General features: G+C 42.0%; 2 protein-coding genes across 4 annotated transcripts in view; one reads left to right on the top strand and one right to left on the bottom strand.

Annotated features, from left to right (window-relative positions):
• The window catches only part of LOC128749460 (voltage-dependent calcium channel subunit alpha-2/delta-3-like), a 72,347-nt gene that overhangs the window by 15,514 nt on the left and 38,263 nt on the right, over positions 1-18,570 (bottom strand). Inside the window, exons 12-27 of one of the 3 annotated variants that reach the window (XM_053849095.1) lie at positions 17,996-18,129; positions 16,666-16,680; positions 16,423-16,440; positions 13,663-13,734; positions 13,443-13,523; positions 13,090-13,164; positions 12,564-12,647; positions 12,423-12,494; positions 11,869-11,930; positions 11,738-11,805; positions 10,746-10,791; positions 10,464-10,561; positions 10,294-10,387; positions 10,002-10,097; positions 9,764-9,885; positions 9,170-9,247 (exon numbers count right to left, since the gene is read on the bottom strand). In XM_053849095.1, the coding sequence (XP_053705070.1) occupies positions 9,170-9,247; positions 9,764-9,885; positions 10,002-10,097; positions 10,294-10,387; positions 10,464-10,561; positions 10,746-10,791; positions 11,738-11,805; positions 11,869-11,930; positions 12,423-12,494; positions 12,564-12,647; positions 13,090-13,164; positions 13,443-13,523; positions 13,663-13,734; positions 16,423-16,440; positions 16,666-16,680; positions 17,996-18,129 (1,215 nt within the window). The remainder of the gene's footprint in view (positions 1-9,169; positions 9,248-9,763; positions 9,886-10,001; positions 10,098-10,293; positions 10,388-10,463; positions 10,562-10,745; positions 10,792-11,737; positions 11,806-11,868; positions 11,931-12,422; positions 12,495-12,563; positions 12,648-13,089; positions 13,165-13,442; positions 13,524-13,662; positions 13,735-16,422; positions 16,441-16,665; positions 16,681-17,995; positions 18,130-18,570) is intronic. The other 2 variants (XM_053849096.1, XM_053849097.1) reach the window with 2 other exon arrangements.
• LOC128749461 (leucine-rich repeat and transmembrane domain-containing protein 1) lies at positions 377-6,198 on the top strand. The gene is made up of 4 exons (XM_053849099.1): positions 377-799; positions 2,961-3,342; positions 3,413-3,618; positions 4,865-6,198. Exons 1-4 carry the CDS (start codon positions 763-765, stop codon positions 5,371-5,373), a joined length of 1,134 nt encoding a protein of 377 aa, XP_053705074.1. The 5' UTR covers positions 377-762; the 3' UTR covers positions 5,374-6,198.

The following is an 18,570-nucleotide window of genomic DNA, read 5'->3' as shown; positions in this document are numbered from 1 at the left end:
CCATGACAATCCAAGGTCAGGCCAACGGTCATTTTAATCATGAAACATGATTCAATCATTTATCTTCTGCAGCCTCTTCCCACTGGTCTTTGATCCCTCAAAAAAGAGCTTAACATTTTCCCAGCTACATGCAAAACAACAGAAAAACCTACAGCAGCAGCAGCAGCTTAATTCCCTCCAGCATCTCCACAGTGTTGTGGGGGGCGCGTGATGCCCACGACTCAAGCGTATCATTATCATCAGTGCACGCCACATCAACGAACATGTTCGCTATGTGTCAGAGCGTTTGTGTCGCCACACTGCAACCCAGATCTGGTTTCGCCTGGCTCAGCCCCTCCACAAAGCAATAGGAGGTGACATGAATGTCAGTATGCATGTGAGCGCCAAGATTTAGGAGGCACAGCTGTCTGCTGGGAGCAGGCATTGGAGATAGGGTACAGGAAAGTAAAATACGGAAGGTCACTGGACTTATGAGAAGATATTGAGTCAGGAAGCAAAGAACACTGGGAGAGAGAGAGAGAGTGAAGAGAGGGAGGAAACGGAGAGCGAGAGAACACTGATTCCCACACTGGCAGGCTGGCAGTAAGCTCTCCGCTCTGATCTGTCCTCTTTAATGGGGTTTCATGCCTGTGCTGGCAGTGTTGGGGATCCGCATTTTGAACGGGGCCTAAATGGAGGAAGCAAATGCCGCTCTCACTGTCTAATGGATCCTCAAGCTGCAACGTGGAACAGGATCTATAGAAGGAGCTAAGAAGAACCTCAATGAAGGCAGCTCGAGAAAGCCTGGCAGATATGAGAGGTGAGAGGGACTCTCAGTCTGTGTGTTTGTCTTGTGTGTGTTATCGACGGAATACAAAAAAATCAAAGAGCGATTTAGCAGTGATTTCCAAACTCGCCTAAGGACGTGTCGAGCTTCTCCACGAGCACTTGGGGCTGCATGGACACATCACAACCGGGTTGACCTCATTCTGGAGCTGTTGTTCCAATGCTACACAGTGCCCAACACTCCGTTCATGTGTCCGCTGAGCAATTATACGATCACATGTATGAGCACATGACTCCTGCACGCAGCAATAGGCAGCATTTTCACTAATGCTGCACCAACAAAAGGTGGAAAACAACAACCTGGCACAGCAACTGAAAATTTGCAAACACAACAGTCATGAATGATGCATGTTTTCCAGCGCTCTGGCCATCTGAATATATACACACATCAGCAAGCGACTGTTGTAACTGGGAAAGACAGATATTCTTCAACGCCACACTCCGATATAATATGCAGGAAAACACGTCGGACGGAAATGGGAAATAAATGTGGACTAACTATGATGGGGATAATTATAATTAGGGAAAAAAAGGCATGAAATTATGATAATAATCTGCACTTCAGAGTGGACAAAAATATGATAAATGAGAGAGCTACAAAAAAATTCAAGTAATTGATTATAATGTGGTAACTTGGTTCTTGTAGGATAATATATTCGTTTTAAGATTTTAAAATACACTTCAAGTATAAAAAGCAATGAAGGGTCAAAGCACATGGAGACTGGAAATATTCTGACCTCACTGAGACAGTGGAATGACCCTCAGATCATCCTGGTTTCTTTTTTAGGTGAGCGAGTCTCGCGACCATATGCTACATAAACATACTGATCATTTCCAATGGATTGATTTTCTCACTTAAGAATGCCAGTCTGACGACGATGTGCAACTTCACGCAAGGCAGTGCTAACCAACAACATATCTGATCTTGATTCAACTTGAGTCTCAACTGTTACATTTGTTTCTTGTGGCACAACAATGTTCAACCAATTTTAGTTTTCCGTTATTTATAGTATCTTTCGGTCACTTGCACGTCAAGGCTGCAATGCGATTGAAACACGAGTCTGCATGGCTTTCCCACTGTCAGTCATTGACCATCAATAACCTTGAGTTAAATGTCCAACCATTGGTTTGAGCTGAAACACGAGATTAATAAACTGTTTCAATCCGTGCAGCACCATACGGACGTAAGTAATTGCCACTTTCCCTCGCAGAGGTCTGAACTTGATTTCTGTGAGCCTGGAGCTGGTCTAGTCACGGCTATAAATACTGCAGCAATGTTCCGGGAGGAATGGTTATGTGAAGCGATCTCAAAGGGAATCAGACACCTAATATCTGCTGTGTATGGATTTGTGTGCGGGTGGAGAGTGGGTGAGGGGTTATGAGGCTTTGATGAAATCACTGAGGGCCGGTGTCGTAGGGGATTGAGAGGTGGGAGGAAGGAAACCGGAGCAAGTTTACTTTCTTCTTCTTTAGACTGAGAACATGGTGCCTTCAACAAACACATGCTGAGAAACAGCATCATGTGACGTATGAATTTAACTGACCAATAAAAGGCAGCCAATATTCTCAGCCATTCAACAAGCTACAGGACAACTTTATTATTAGCTCCCTAACATCAGGAGCTCCGTAAAAGATCAAGAGGAATCCCATGAAAACAAACATCTGATCCAATTCGGGGGGTCAAACTTGTACATTAATTTGAAACTTTTGACAGAAATTTGGAGAAATTGAATTTTGAATTTATTCTTCAAGTAATTCATCAAGCATATATGTTTCTCAATAATTTGATTCAGAAAAGTTACTAGTCTGAAGATATAAACGTGTGTTTTGTTGTCGAAAAAGACATTCAAATTTCTGCAGTAAGAATTAAATGTCACCTTTAACTGCTGGTTGGTAGAACTAAGGGGTTTGGGGGACAAATGTCATGTTTGGACATCTGCTACCTAAACTTAAGAGAAGTCTTGAAAATGTGCATCTTATTTTTGAAAAAAAACACAATTGACAAAATAGTTCTTCCAAATTTCACCAGGGTTACAGGTGATCAAAAAACAAAATGAATACTTAGACCTCTGCAGTGCATTTTTTTCTCGTCCAAGCAAATATCTCACTACAAACATCACCTCCTCTCTCTGCAGTGATACTGCTGTGTGCCCTCCTCACCCTCTCGTCATCTCACACCTGCCCAAAGGAGTGTAGCTGCAACATGAACACCAAAGCTGTGGACTGTCGGGGCCGAGGACTGTACGACATCCCCCGGCGATTAAACCAGGACACACAAGAACTGTATCTGCAGGACAACCGTATCCGCGGACTAGGATCCATGGCTTTTCGTGACATCCCCCATCTCAGAGTTCTCGATCTGTCCAACAACTCCATCACGTCTATTTCACCGACGTCTTTTCTGGGTCTCCGAAATCTGCTGCACCTAAACTTGGCTCACAACAGCCTGAAGGATCTTGACAAGCGGTGGTTTGGACATATTCGCTCTCTCTCACACCTGGATCTCTCACACAACAGGTAAGAGAACAACACAACTGTTTCCTGTTTCTGGCTCCTCTAATTCCAGGTACCTATTTCTCTTCTGCAGCTTGTGGGGACTGCCTATAGCCATGGGGGATAACCAGAAAAACCTCAGTCACTTGGACCTAGCAAACAACAGGATAACACGATTGGACCGATCCATGTTGGAGGCCATGGTGCGCCTGAACAGTATCACGCTACGCAACAACCCCTGGAGATGCGACTGTCAGCTCATTGGCCTCAAACTCTGGCTGGAGACATACAGTTTTAAAGGTCAGATTAACTTTTTATTTCTATTGTAACCACAATAATTATTGTTCAGCAAACTACATATTGCATAATGTACTGCAAGTATGTAATATTTTTTAGTTCCACAAATTGGCTCCAGAACACCTTTAACTTAGAGTAAAATCAGGCCTAGTTGTATAAGGTAAAAAAGCAACAAAAAGCACCAATATTTTACAAACTAAGTTCAACAACTATCTCATGCAAATAAAGAAGGAAGGATGTTGCATTCGCAGGCTTTTTAAAAATACGAAACACATGACTCACAAAGCAAAAATGTATGCAGCAGCTTTTGTAACAGAGCCGCTCGCTCCAACCAGCCATGGAGAGGCTGTGTGGGGGATTAAGAGTTAAAAACACCAAGAAGATTATTGTTCATGCGAGATCAAGTGTGGCAGGCATTAGATAACAAAATAAGCACTGTACAGTGAACGCTGTGAGTCGGTCCGCCTACGTGCCGATGCTACCCTGCCAGAGTCTAAAAGGTTGAAAAATTCTAATTACTGGAAAGAACAAAGAGGAGGAATGTTTAAGAAAGTTTGGCGATGGGGGACGAGTTTCAGAGGTGAGAGCAGCTGTAACTACGTATCTACAGTCACAGCTAAATCTCCCTTTTGCAAGTGCAAAGAACACCTTTGGAAGCGTCACACCAGAGTATAATTGAATTCCTCAGTGGTTCTGATACAGCTAACCAGTAGTGTGACAACCGATCACTTGCCTTTGGTTTCTTTCTGAGATGTAGGATCATTATTTGTTTATTTTTGAAGCACAAAAACATCTGTGTATTGTATGTTGTTGGCATCCAGGACAAATGAAAATCTCATATTGCTCATCCCTGCTCTACATGTGAGCCAAGAAAACCAGATTTATGATCCAGTCACTGACTTTAGTTGTACATGGCCAAGTGGTTTAAACAAGAGGTTTAACAAGAGGAGTTCAATGTTCAGCCTTGTCCAGCTGACGCTGCAGACAACAAAGGAAAAGTAACCAATGGAGCCATTCAGCTGGTGCAAGAAAAGGGCAGACCAATGTTCATTGATGTTTCAGTCTAAAGTGACTGGGACATAACGGACGACATTAGCTGAAGCCCCTATAATCACAAACATTGCTATAGCCACAGGTAAATGCTTATTTATCATATTCAGTTTTAGAAAATGAAATATAGACTGCACTTTTGAATTATCGTGGTGTTTCATGCCACTGCGCTGGACTAACTGCTTCCACTGTTACTCAGGCGGAGCAGTGGACGAGGTGATTTGCAGCCATCCAGAGGAAATGAAAGACAGGGATCTGCAGAAGGTTCCCTACCAGCTCTTCCACGCCTGCATGGCCACCAGCTATCATTACTTGTTCGCTAACATCCATCACCTGGAGTCAGAGAGGCTACTACAAGGTCACATTCACGGCAACCACGCTCACCCATCCGGACACACCCTCCACGTGCCGCTGTCCGTGGGAGAGGGCCTGGGTGAGGGAAGAGGAAGTTTGCCTGAGTGTGAACCCAAGCAGAGGCAACGACCTGTAAACTTGCGTCATGCCATTGCTACAGTGATCATCACCGGCGTGGTTTGTGGGATTGTCTGCCTGATGATGCTGGCGGCTGCAGTGTATGGATGCGCCTACGCCGCTATCATGGCCAAATATCAGCGGGAGCTGAAGAAAAACGAGGAGTTGTCAGCTGCCAAAGCAGCGGATCACGCCTCAGCAGATGAGAAGGAACCTCTGGAGAACGCCATCGCCTAGGAAACCACAACATGAACTTTTAAAACTCTCTCCTAAGCCCTTTAAAGTTGCTCTGGATGATGTGCTTTGAGAGAACGTGACGGAAAAAAGAAGAGATTTATTTTTTGTTTGTTCTGTGTACGTCTAAGTTACACAAAAGATTTGGGTAGCTAGGTATTTAACTATGCACTAAAAAAAACATCCAGGTTTGTGGCGCAGGCCAAAGAATCTAACATGAACATTTCCATGAAGCTGAGAAATGCATATCATAGAGAAATACAAAACACTATATTTGTAGTTGTGTATTTGTATGTAATTTGTTGACCTCTGGTATTTGTAATTCTTTTTAAGAATTTCTTTCAGCTGTCTTTATGAAAACACAGCTGCGGTGTGCTAATTTATATGTTCCTTCATATGTATTGTGTCTTCAACTGCCTGTGTGTGCGTAAATTGAGAGCACATTCACATTCAGAGAGAGTTCAGAGTCTGTGCCTAAATGTGTGGTATAAATCTCAATATATGTTTCTCTGATGTGCTCATGTGATGATGGGGTGTGGTGGGGGGGATTCGTTGCAGCAATAATGAAACACTCAGGCAAAAACAACAACAGAACTTGAACCTGAGCCATGTTGTTTTTCACTTTACGGGTTAGTGAGGCTGACTTTTAGTCCACGAAATACATCCACGCAGAGAGAACTGTGACCTCAGTGGAGTCTTGGGTATGAGTCAATGGCCGTTGCATAACGTCTCAGTATGTATTATATAAAACATAGGGAGATTCTTTCCCACTGTGTGTATATTGACCGTTCATTTGTATGCTAAAGAATCAAAATATATATTGGAAGAATGGAATAAATGAATAAAATATGTTTTAATTGTCAAATTCCTGTTATTATTTAGACAACAAAGGAGCTTCAGAATGCATTTTTGGAACACAGATTAAAAAATAAATTAAAAAAAAAAAACAGATTTATTTTACATTTCTAAGTCTAAAAAGGTAAATTAGCCCAGATGTCTTCTGGATGCCCTTCACATTGGGGTATTTTGAGGCCTATCAGGTACACACAACACACTGTAGCGCAGAGATTATGCACCACCCGGTAACTCTGGGGTACGAGCGGGATGAACTTTTAGGGGAGCAGGACTTGAAGAAAAGAGAGATGAATGCATGAAGGATGAAAATGGCAACAGATTATCTAGAAAATAGATAATTTTTTTGTTTTGTTTTTTGCTTTTTTATTTCAGAGGAATTTGCACCAAATGCAATGACTGACTAAAACAAGGTTGCCAAATTTTAGATGAGAGCTAACTAAAATATAATGAACTATAACTGCCACCTAAGTTGAAATAGATGGAAAAATCCTCTTGCTTTATTCTAACATCATGAGATTAGTGTCAACACACACATTGTCCTGACTTCCTCTCGAGCAACTCTGTCATAGGCTTTCCCTAGAACCACAAAGAGTCCTTCTCACTTCTTCCATACTCTACCGACATCCTCAGAGCAAACATACCTGCCTTTCTTTCACTTCTCCTCAAAGCCTGACTCTTTCCCACATCTTCCTGGTGTGACTCATCAACATGATCCCTCTATAGCCTGAGATTACCCTCTGTACTGAAAAATCAGGGCCAGACGACTCCACTCATCCTTAACACTTCCACACCACAACTGGAGAGTTGTCTGGACTTTCCCACACTTCTTCCTGTTAAGAGCTGCCCTCACATTCTAATTCCCTCTAATACCTGATGCAACATTTCGCCTTCATTTGTCCTCCCTCTCTCTTATTCTCATTAGTTCCCTGGAGTCTTCACGACTGACCTGACTTCTACAGCTCGGTGTACAATTCCAGAAAACTGGCTGCACGTGTCTCAGGATGTGACCTCACGCACACACGGCGATGTTGGCATTCGCACGCGTGTATGAACATACACGATAACGCTGTGACTCAAGCACAGCTGCAGGGCCCCGGTGATGTCATCAGCTTGTCCTGTTAAGTTAGTATATTCACATATTCACAAGTCCACAGCTCAGTGGAGCGTAGGGCAGTGAAAACTGGCCATAACCGGCCTACGCTACATTTGCATCGAGCCTACATCTCTCCTCCCATCTGAATCGCTTATATAAAACTGTGGTCCGATCTGACAACCATGATCATTATTACTGTACATCAGCACCCACTGTAACAAGAGAGCAGGAGAACCATTAGTCATGTTGGCCCGTTGCTGCACACTGAAGAGACTGATTCTGATCCAAAACCAGAATAATCAGGTCGACAAGGTAAAATAATATAGTGGGCTTGTCATAATCTGTGGGCTGCTTACGTACTGCTCTGGAATAAATCTGCCGTGTGTGTGTGTGTGTGTGGCACCACACAGACTTCTGCATCTTTGTCCTTCTGCTCCAGTGGTTTCCCCCCGGCCAAGCGTTCCCACAATGCACCGCTCTCATGTCAACACAGGCAGACTGTGAAATCACAATATTTTTTCCCCATTCCTGCCTTTTTTTTACTCCAGCTTTTGTTTCACCTCTTCATCTCTCACTTTATGAGGACACTTCTGAGACCTATCCGCTGACAAATTGTATTCTGACACCCATTGGAGGTTCCGCTGTGGTGAGACGTTCAGAATAACTTACGATGCGCTTTTATCACCCTCCAGTCAAAATATTGTCTCAGTGAGTCTTCAAAATTATAAAAATGATGGATGTCGACATTAAACAATGTGTGCCATATCATGGCGACTGGAGAAACGGCAAAAAAACATTTTTTTTTGCATAGATTAAGGTCTTAATGTTGATAGACTAAGCCAAACAACATATTTCAATCATTCCACTTATGCTGATCATGAAAGGAGGAGAGGCTGGGGGAGGCTGCGCAGGAGACAATCCCACGTGTCATTGGGCACACAGGGACAAACAGCCTCTAACAGCCTCTGAAAATGAAAGCTCCCTGTGTGTCATCACAGCAGCTTTGCCACAGTCAAATGACATACGCCTGCACATTAACACACTCATCTTACTCCATTCATTTAAAAATTCGAGCAGCTGATTATTCAATTACAATGGATTTCACAGGATCTAAAACTCACTTTGTCTTGTCATCAATTATCAGTGAGCAGAGGATGAGAGGTGTGACTAGGAAGGATGACTGACTTGATGGGAAATGCTAAAAGACATAAGACACAAGCAGTGCGTCTCATCTCAAATTGGTAAACCCCGAAATAAAGATTCAGTCAATTTTGTTCTACAATATTCCAGTTAAATAACATATTTTCAACACACTGGAACAACCTCAGACTATGTTCACGCTAGATACATTTCATCTGATAATCCTGTATCTCTGATGTGCTTGTGTGTATAATTTCTGCATTTAATAGCAACCTTTTTTAAAACCAACTATTACAGGTGATATAAAAATGAGTGAGGAATCATTTTATCTTACATTGATCACCTAACTAAAACTTAATATCTTGCCTTTGATACAAGTTTTTTTTTCTACCTGATTGTGAGTACTATTTTTGGAAATTTGGACGTTGCAAGCTAAATTCAGTAAGCACACTGATGAAATAATGTGGGATATTTATGATGGCAGTCTGAGCCCCTCACAGAAAAAGAGAAGAAGTTGTACTCAAATGTTGAGTAGAATTGAGGCCAGAGATGAAAATCTACTGGTGGGAACTCAAATGAAGCATGGACAATTACAGACCAAGAAATGTTCATAGCAGTGTAAGGGGGACACTGCAGCCTCCGAGTGTGCGTATATGCGTGTGTGTGTTGCTGTGTGACAAAGTTTCATAGTAAATTTGAGTTATCACCTACCAGCAGCTATGGGTGACTTCCTCTCATCCAGAAGATGGATGGCAGTGCTGGCCAAGACAACACTCTTGTTTTCTGACCCTGAGAGAGACAAAGACAAAGAAAGAAATGTCATGCGTGATGCACTCACCACAAACATACTTTGAAAGGACACAATTAGAAATATAACTAGGCAACACGTTTTATGAGTTATGATGCATATAATATCCCAAATGTTCAAGTGAAACAATAACATTACTGGTGTAACATTGGTGTTAATAACATTACTGTGTGACTCTCAGTACTGTAGCTCTGAAGCCAACAGCAACATTTGCATCAGCTAGCTGAGAATAATGAGCTCTGACATAGAATGTTTAGTCGAGTGTTATGTTTGAGAAGAACTTCTGCTGCTGTTTGGGATAATCGCCATGGCAACGGTTAAAAATAGATCCAGAAGCCTTAAAACTAATTGACAATTTAAATTGTGGTGACATGTTTATTGCCGCCCTGATGTGATTTCAAATACACCTATACCAACTTTCAGGCACATGGTGGTGGTGCTGTCTGTCCTGATACAACATGACATTTAAGAACCGTCAAACTTTGCCAGTGTCAAACCTGTATTAAACGGCAGAGAGTAGACAAACGTCCCGGGAACTTGTTCTGCAGCCCTCTTATACCAAAGGGGAAAGTGGTCGGCATTGAACACCCCCTCTTTGTCTTCAGCTGTCAGGAAGTCTCTTGAAACAGAGCGGAGACACGATACGAATGTTCCAAATCCTCACACAGACAGACACTTGATGTGGCATGTGTACACACTCTTGAGCCTCAAAGGTCCACACACAGACACACTTACTGGTACGTGAGCTCATCTGGCACCACAAACAGGTTTATTCTGGACAGACCAGTCCTTGTGCCCAAGTAGGCGATCTCAACCCCTTTATCTGAGTTCCTGGAAAGCGTCATGAACATTCAGTCATGACATGAACCATCTGTAAAATTGTCAGTTTTTAATTATTATTCAGTGTTCGGTTACATAAGGTCTAATTTGTGTTGTCATTCCAAAAGATATTAGTGAGTCTTTATTTAGTGCCAGTGTTCAGGTTCGCGATTTTGGACTGGCAAGAGTAGAACAAATATTGACCTACTCTGACTTATTGAGCACCAGACTGGTCCAGTAGGCCTCCAACGGAGCCGTTACCACCGCATCAAAAAGCACCTCCTGAACCAGCTCCTTGTCACCTAATCAGACAGACAAACAAACACTGTGGTCATTGACAAAGAGCCGCTGTGGAGGAATGTGGATTGTAGAACCAACAGTGTAAGTGTGGCTCGTGTCCACTCAGGTAGAGTTTGATGGCTTCTATCTGGCTCAGGTAACGGTGCTCTGTGTGCTCGTCTGTGTTGCAGTACGTCCTGTGGGCAGGGATAAAAAAACAACAACTTTGTTTAATAAAAAAGAGAATTATAAATGGCAGTATTCTCTTTGGAATCCACAGATCGTTGTATGCGCTACTGAATGCCTGACAGATCTGTCTCACAAGTTCTCATTAAGTACAGCAGAAACTTCTCTTCAATAAGGAGTAATGCAGACTCTTACCATTCATCTGCCAGTGCAACATCAGGATGCTCCAAGTCATGCAGTCCTAAACCATTAAGAGAAGAACATAATTCAAAGTAAATGCATATAAACTTGTAGATGCATGTATTCTACAAATAAAGCAGAGATGAAGAATGTGTTTTTTGGGGGGTAATGACAGGTTTAATTAGATCAGGAAGAGCCAAGTCATGCTCAGGAGTCAGTGGAGTTATGGACATGTTTGGAGAGACACGCAGACGGCCACAACATGAATATTAACATGCATGAGGCCGCAAACGAAAATAGACACACACACTCAATCGCTTAACTCAAGAGCAGATACGGACGTGTGAAACACACCGAGCGGCCGCTAAAGAAATATTTATCTTTCAGAGTAAAAGTAGATTTTTGTTGATACTATCAAGACATGCCATGCATGTGTTAGCAGAAAGTGTAGAACTGGCACAAACTTGTTTATATTTGCCTGAAGTTAGAACTGCTTCTATTTACATATCAAAACAACACAGAAATAGCAAAGTAATTTAGGATGTCTCATAAGGTGCAGAGAGATCATCATTCCATACGTCCCATATACGTGCCCTCGAAGCGGAACGCAGGTAAGTGTATTTAAAGTAACACCAGTATGCTGCAGTCCTTTTGCTTCACAGTAAGAAGAATTCAGGCTGAGAATAAATTATGGTTCATGGTTAAAGTGGGGGGTTCTGACTGGATGTTTCTGGAGTATTGAGTACATTGCACATACATTGCACATTGAACCCTAAACTGAGAAAAAAAAAATCTTATTGATCTCAGGCCCTGATTTATGCTGTACGGCAGTAAAAAACGGTTAAACTACAAAAAGGGCTGTTCAGTTTATATCGTATTAATATGCAAAGCTGCCTGTTACAATATACAAGAACACACCCTACCAAGGTTTTGATATAAATGGCTTTTAGTAATCAAAGATTAACCATAGTTCATTCATAGTTGCTGTGAGGAAGAGCTTTTTCTACCTTCGTCCACTGTAACGTCCCCTCTGAAGAAGAACTTGCCATGGCCCCTTGAAAGCGCGACCCCTAGACTGCAGTACAACTTGTATGAAAGAGCAACTCTTTAAATGCTTTGAGAATAGAAGGCTTCTTACCTGAAAGGTGTCCCCTTGATATCAGTGTAATAGTAGTCGTTATGGAGCACCAGGACTCGTTTCTGAATCAAAAGAAAACCAATTGAGGCGCCAGGGGCGGTTTCACTGCAGTCTGCCGCCATCTAGTGTTTGAAACGAGGACTACATTTTGGTCCGATGAAAAGGTAGACGGGTATAATTTTAGATGATTCAATTAATGTTCTACATTTGCAAAAATTATTAGTCTAGTATGAATTTTGTGTGCACGTACACAGGAGGACACACATGAGGAATCACACACCAACACACCTTGATGCCTCCCAGACCGCTAAGAAGCAAAGGAGAATCACTGGGCTGCTGCCGCACTTGTATTCGGAAACATGTGTTTGGAGAAGATAAGGGGCTCACGCAAAGACTGACAGACACACTTTCGTACACGGAGAGCAAAGCTATTCACAGCCCCAAATCCCAGAGTCATTCCTCTACATCACTTTATCCCTTGACAAAAACTGTGACCAACAGATTTCTTCAGTGAGTCATAAGTGACCACTTCCAGCATATTTCATTAGGCTTACCCCTTTGTCCACGCTCTTCTTCACCTCCATGGAGAAAGTCCCCGTCTTCCGGTTCACCATTGCATTCCTCAACTATGACAGAAAAAAAAGTTTCCAAAAAGACTTTCAACAACAAAGCATTTTAATGATCTGAAATTTCACCGTGTCTTCCTTGTCCTCCCACTCCACCTCAGACAGATCCACGCTGCTGTAGTTTGGCTTCTTCCGCTTCTTGCCATCACCATACTGCAGAAGAAATGTATTGACTATTATTTCTTTAACTCAATTGTCAGTGTTAATAAATGAAATGGAGAAAATCTGAATATAACAGAGACTCCTCCGACACTCATCCATCTGCCAAGCATCCACCTTCCCACCACTCATTAGTTGCTGAACCCAGTCCATTAAAATGTATAATTGGACCACCATTTAACCATCTGCCTGCCCCACCATCTGTTCTCTACACTCCTCATCATATGTTCAATCACTCCACCCTCGCTTCACATGAAAGAAGCCAGTCAAATTTGGTTCATCACAGCCATTCACAACAAAGTAATATGAAGTTGTTTGCTCTGCAGATCACGGCCTCTATCACACCATGGCACAAGCAGCAATCTCTGTCGCAGTGATCCGCATTTTATTGAAAATATCATCAAAAATGAATTGATGAGTGAAAAGAAAAACTTACAAGGGGCCGTAGATCAGGATGGGTGAGTATGTAGCCGTTGTTGGTGATGGCGAAAGCATATCCGTGAATCCCCAACTACAGAAAAAGACAGTTGAAAATGTGTGGGTGGAGATTAATTGGAGATTAGAAATAATCTTGTGTATCAAATTGTGCTTTATTGTAATAGAATTTAACAGCAGGGAGAAGCAAGGTTGCCTCCAGTTAAATTTTCTTAGCACCAATATCCTCATTAGTTATGAAGATGGACATGGTATCACAGGCTTTCCACACTTGTGAAAAAGGCCATTAAAATGAGCAAGACAAAGATCCATTGGATTAAAAAAAAACTTCAACAGTGACCTCATGTTGGATACCTTATATTTCGGGATGGCCTTCAGAAGCTCAGACACAGGAACGTCAGTCCCGACCACCCCCAGCAGAATCCCACGGTTCCTCTAAAAGCAGCATTCATGAGCAACGATTATGAAGCCCAGAGAAAAGGACCACAAGTTATGCAGTCAAGTCATTTCAAACATTTAAAAATGTATCTTATTTTACATAGTTATACACAATAATCCGACTGTTTACACCTACAGTCTCGTTCTTGGTGCTGAAAACAGGCATTGCTACAGTGGTCATCAGAACAGGACCCTGACCGTCATCCAGCTGAAAGAGACAGGAGCAAAACCTGAGTGTCAAAACTGAATCTTAAATACGAGTGGATCAAGAAAAGATCAGGACACATTCTGGCCACAAAGGAGTGAAACTGACACTTAACATGTCATCAGTCCACTGCAGTATACTGTGGATGGTCATGCACTGGCATGCACACAGACAATTTGAAGCTGTTGGTTCACAGACAACAACAGACTTTGAGGAAATCCACATAAGCACTGGAGAAACTAATATCTAGGGCTATTATCGCCTTCCGGGCCAGATAACATGTCTATTGTTGGCCTAAAACCAATGCTTTTGATCTTGAAAAACAAAGCTCATCCCAGGGATACTGTTGTCCCCAAAAGACAGAGGAATGATTATGACATTTTTCTTGGCAGTGGCTGCATGCATCTTCTGATTGTTATGTTCCGTTTTCTCTCATGCCTTTGTTATTTCCCGTTCGGTTCCATGTTTCTGTTTCCTTGTTTTTCCCCAGCTTTACGAGCGACACAGCAAGCATTCATTTGCTAATCAAGCTCTCATGGATTTTAACACCTCAGTGCCTGCTCTTGTCGCCAGATGGTTGCTTTGCGTCCTCGCGGTAAACTCCTTCGACTGACGTGCTCCTGCTTCTGTGCGTGCTTGACGTTTTTCCCAGCCGCCTCCTTAGTTTACTCTCATTCCTCTGTTTTCTGTTTATCGCTTCTTGCTGCTAGTTCACGTGTGGGTGTTTTTGTTTAGACTCACCTTTTCTGTTTCTCCGCATTGTAGTTATTCCTTGTGTGTGTGTGTAGATCCACCACCGAGCACTTTTTGTTATTTGGGCCTCGTGAGCAACCTCCGAGTGTGTTTTCTGTTGTCCCTCTCGGTCAGACTTAATCTTATCCTTCTGTTTTCAGTTTCAGGTTTTTCCCTACCCCTGTTCGTGTTCCTCACTCAACGTTATGGTGTTGACGCCCTTGGTCATCGTTCCTGTTCGTCTTTTGTGTTCATATATTTTATTGTCATCGTTAAAACTACCCTCACTCTCCCGGGTCATCTGTAAACCTGCACCAATTCAGCTTCTGGGTTCGATCTCCTTGACAAGCCATGATGCTGATATCCATTACAGAAGAAGGCTAGTTTTAACAATGGTGCACTGGCTTCCAAATGGGCTCCACAATTTTCACCAGTTAAAATTGACGTTCTAGTTAAACTGTGGTGATATAGCCACTCTCTTTAGCAGCAAGAACACAATGTGACTGCTGAAGACTCTCTTGCCTGTGACGGACATTGAGGAGCTGAGGAATAGTGATCACAACTTTGTCCAATGACAAACCAGGATCAGACCTGGATCAAAGCGGTGGAACATCTTGCTGCTGCAAAATAAGACCTGTCACAGAATGGCTCTAGCTTCTTCATCTTCTACAGGAGAAAATATGAGAGCTGTTTTCAAGCTATTACATATAAGACAAGGGCTTAAACTATCCAAGAAAAGAAACACACTAGACAGGTCTCAAACTCTAAAACACTCAAGACCTTTTGAAAAATCTGTTGCAGAATTTGCTCCTTCATTTTCCTCCAGCCTAAAAAAAACATCTGTTTAGCTTCCATTCAGAGGATTCTTTATAGAACTTTTCCAACCAGCATCGTGTCCTTAAATAACCTCCTGAGACATCACTGTCACTTGAACCTCCGCCTCATCATCCCTGAGCGCCAATGTCAGATCATCCAGCAAAGTGGGAAACAAAGTCAGATAAGGCAGCCAATGATGGATGAAGGTAGTTCACGTGAGAATGATGAATGAAACTGAGGGGAGAAGGTGGACAAAAGCACTGAAGAAAAGAGAGGCCAGGAGGATTTTCTAGGCTGAGCTGATAGGGTGAGAGAGATAAAGTAAGAGGAGCATTAGGAACAATGGCAGGCATCCATCATGATCTGAACTCCTAAGATAGTCCTTATCACGCAAAGCTGGAATAAAATGCAGGTGGGAATACATCATACAACATCTGGGTCGTGTGCCTCCACGCCTCTGGATCTACCAAAAATTATTTAAGGAGAACAATGAAAACTATGACTCCATAAGGGATTTTAGAATGTAGACTGAATTTCGAAAACTTCCAATAAAATAACAAATCCAGCATTTCTAATATAAAAAAATCGGTGTTTAAAAAAGGAGAAGAAAAAGAGATTCATAAACTGTGTTAAAAATGCCTTGCACCTATTAATATATAAACTGGTTTCATAGAAAGAGACTTATGCATTATCTAGATTAGATATTTGTTAACATTGCCAGTCAAAATTTGAAGAAATAAAATTCAACAAGGCCATGCTGAAGAAAATAACAGAAAATCTTGGAAATCAAGGTGTTTACGAACAACTAGTTGAGAGATAAGAAGAGAGCTGACTTTGTCTGAGTTGGTTGTGTGCTGAAATAAAAAATGATCATTCAATGTGAACATTGCATAAGAAACATCTTCCAGATAACAGAGTGCCGGCTCCAAGTTCCATGGCACACCCAGAACCACAACATCACCATGAAATCATCTCCCCGTGCACAAACACAGAGAAAAACGTTCTGAACCGACAAGAAGCTGCAACACTTGAGTCGAAAAACACAGCACAAAGAGTCCAACGATGGTACCTGGAACATGCAAATGGAGTAAACCACACAACAGGCCTCAACACAACACAACAATCGCCGCAAATCAGTTTTACCTGTTGCGCTTGGGGGAGCTCAAGGGAGAAGACGGAAAAGCACGAAGGGAGGAGTGGGATGTGAAAGGAAAAAGGGGAGTCAAAATTCAATTGAACGTGTTGGAAAGAATTTGAAAGTACTTTTCTCTCAATGAGTCAAATTTACTGACATTGTTTTGAGTGCAGACTTATGAATGTTCATTCTTTTGGAGTGCAGCGCTTTAAAGCTAAAAGGTTCATAACAAGAAAGGAAAACCCACTCACCGCTGAGTGCATGTACTTTGAAAGTAGATAATGAGGAGAAAGGAAGAAAATAATGGGAAGAGGACACAGAAGGGGACAGGAGAAGAAGCAGAGGACATTTCTGACAGGAGGCTGAACTTTCTCAGTAATTGCTTATGATGAGTATGTGGGGAAAAAATAACATTGATAACGTGTTAAGTACTTTTTTGCAGCATCCCGTACCCCTGGTTTAGGTCCCCCCACACAAAATAAACGTGTTAATAAATAAGGGCATATATTTAGACCAGAGGTGGGCAATTACATTTCCGAAAGGGCCACATTAGAAACTGTAACGATTGCGAGGGGCCATTATGCCAAAAGAAACATATCCAGAATATATACTTAAGTAACAAGGAAAGAAAATGAACCTAAGAAGATGAAATGTAGTTAATGGCATTAAGAAGTGTAAATATACCATGAAACCTATTAAAATATGTCACTTTATATGCAGTTAATTTGAATATAGACCAACCTTGGACTAGATGTTCAAGATAAAAAGGCAATTTATTTCAGAATATATTTTCAGTGTTCCTTCAATGTATTTTACGGAACAAGAAAAACTCCAAAAATGGTCAATGAAAAGACGAAAAAGTTAGTCTTAAAACAAGAGCATGTTATATTTACTGCTGAAGTGGTGGGGCTGAATAAGGAGAAAGAACAAAAAAGCCAGGAAAATAAGGACATACAGTATGAGTTACAGTTTTAGTCTGACGTCAAACGGGCCACAAAAATACAGGCAGCACACGGTCGCTGGGCCACACTTTGCCCACGTGATGATGCACTTGATTGCAGATAGCATGGATCAGCCCATAATAATCCTTCTGGTTAATAACTAAGGTATTTGTTTTAGTGTTTTTCTTTTCCAAAAAAAGAAATATACGATCTGTGAATAACCAAAATCTGTAAATTCAGGTCATAATAGTTCAAATAATTTTGTTTTTATTCATGGCTATATCTCTCACAAAGAACTTTATTTATATACTATATATATATATATACAATCGAGGCCAAAGGTGACAAACAGGACGCAACTTTTGCACTACCTACTGAGTCAGCTACATCCTCCAGTGTCACATAATGCCTTTGCCCTTGTGTCTGGATCCCATTACTTCAGTTCTCACTCTTGCCAGGGGGGGCAGCATTTGCAGAACCTTATTCTCCAACTATGAAGGCATTGTATCAGCTGTCATCATGTCAACATGCAAACGCTTCTCCGTCAAGCGTTCTCTGAGAGTTTTTAGTCCATATTATTGAATGAGAATGTAAAAACAGAAGCACTTCAATGACATTGTGTGTTGTCTGGTGTACTCACAGTGTTGTCAATGTAAGCCTCAGTCCACACCGTGTCATGCTCCCGATCAATCACCTTGGGTCGACTCAAGACGTGGAGATATTCCATCACATTCTCCTGCACGTCCGCCAGGGTGGAAATTTGGGTGAAATAGCCTGCCAGCCAGATGAGTGAAAGAACAAGGGAGCGTGAAAGAAAGATCAAATCAATCAAGATGATCCACTCACTACTTAGGCGATTAGAGTTTACTGTTTGTTGCTTGCAGACAGATGAAGCCAGATGTGGTGAACATGGAAGTGACCCAGTATGGGTCTGAGAATGACTAAACAGTATGTAAATGTTATGGAAAGACCCATTTATATCAAATGTGTTGCCATTCCTATGATGGTAATACCGCCATTATGATGCAAATGCGAATGCGCTGAAGGAAATATACTGTTATCTCAGCAGGAGGGAAAGGGAAGGAGCGAATCAGGACAGCGGTAAAACAGCGAGGGAGAGAAAGACGCAGACGGTACTGGGGAAAGAAGTTGAAGAGGCAGCTCTGTGTTGCAAGCCATCCGTAAAAACTGGAAACTACTTCCATCACTGTGGGA

Source organism: Synchiropus splendidus, chromosome 18 (assembly GCF_027744825.2).
Source record: "Synchiropus splendidus isolate RoL2022-P1 chromosome 18, RoL_Sspl_1.0, whole genome shotgun sequence".
In the NCBI taxonomy this organism is placed as follows: Eukaryota; Metazoa; Chordata; class Actinopteri; order Syngnathiformes; family Callionymidae; genus Synchiropus; species Synchiropus splendidus.
Note: the sequence above shows the minus strand (reverse complement) of the source record. Positions and strands in the feature narration are given on the sequence as shown.

What these genes read in the sequence shown, in the direction of transcription:
- LOC128749461 (XM_053849099.1), top strand. Translation starts at nt 763, where the DNA reads ATGAAGGCAGCTCGAGAAAGCCTGGCAGATATGAGAG. An exon ending in AAGCCTGGCAGATATGAGAG is followed by an intron (nt 800 to 2,960) that starts GTGAGAGGGACT and finishes CTCTCTCTGCAG; the next exon opens with TGATACTGCTGTGTGCCCTC. An exon ending in GGAGACATACAGTTTTAAAG is followed by an intron (nt 3,619 to 4,864) that starts GTCAGATTAACT and finishes ACTGTTACTCAG; the next exon opens with GCGGAGCAGTGGACGAGGTG.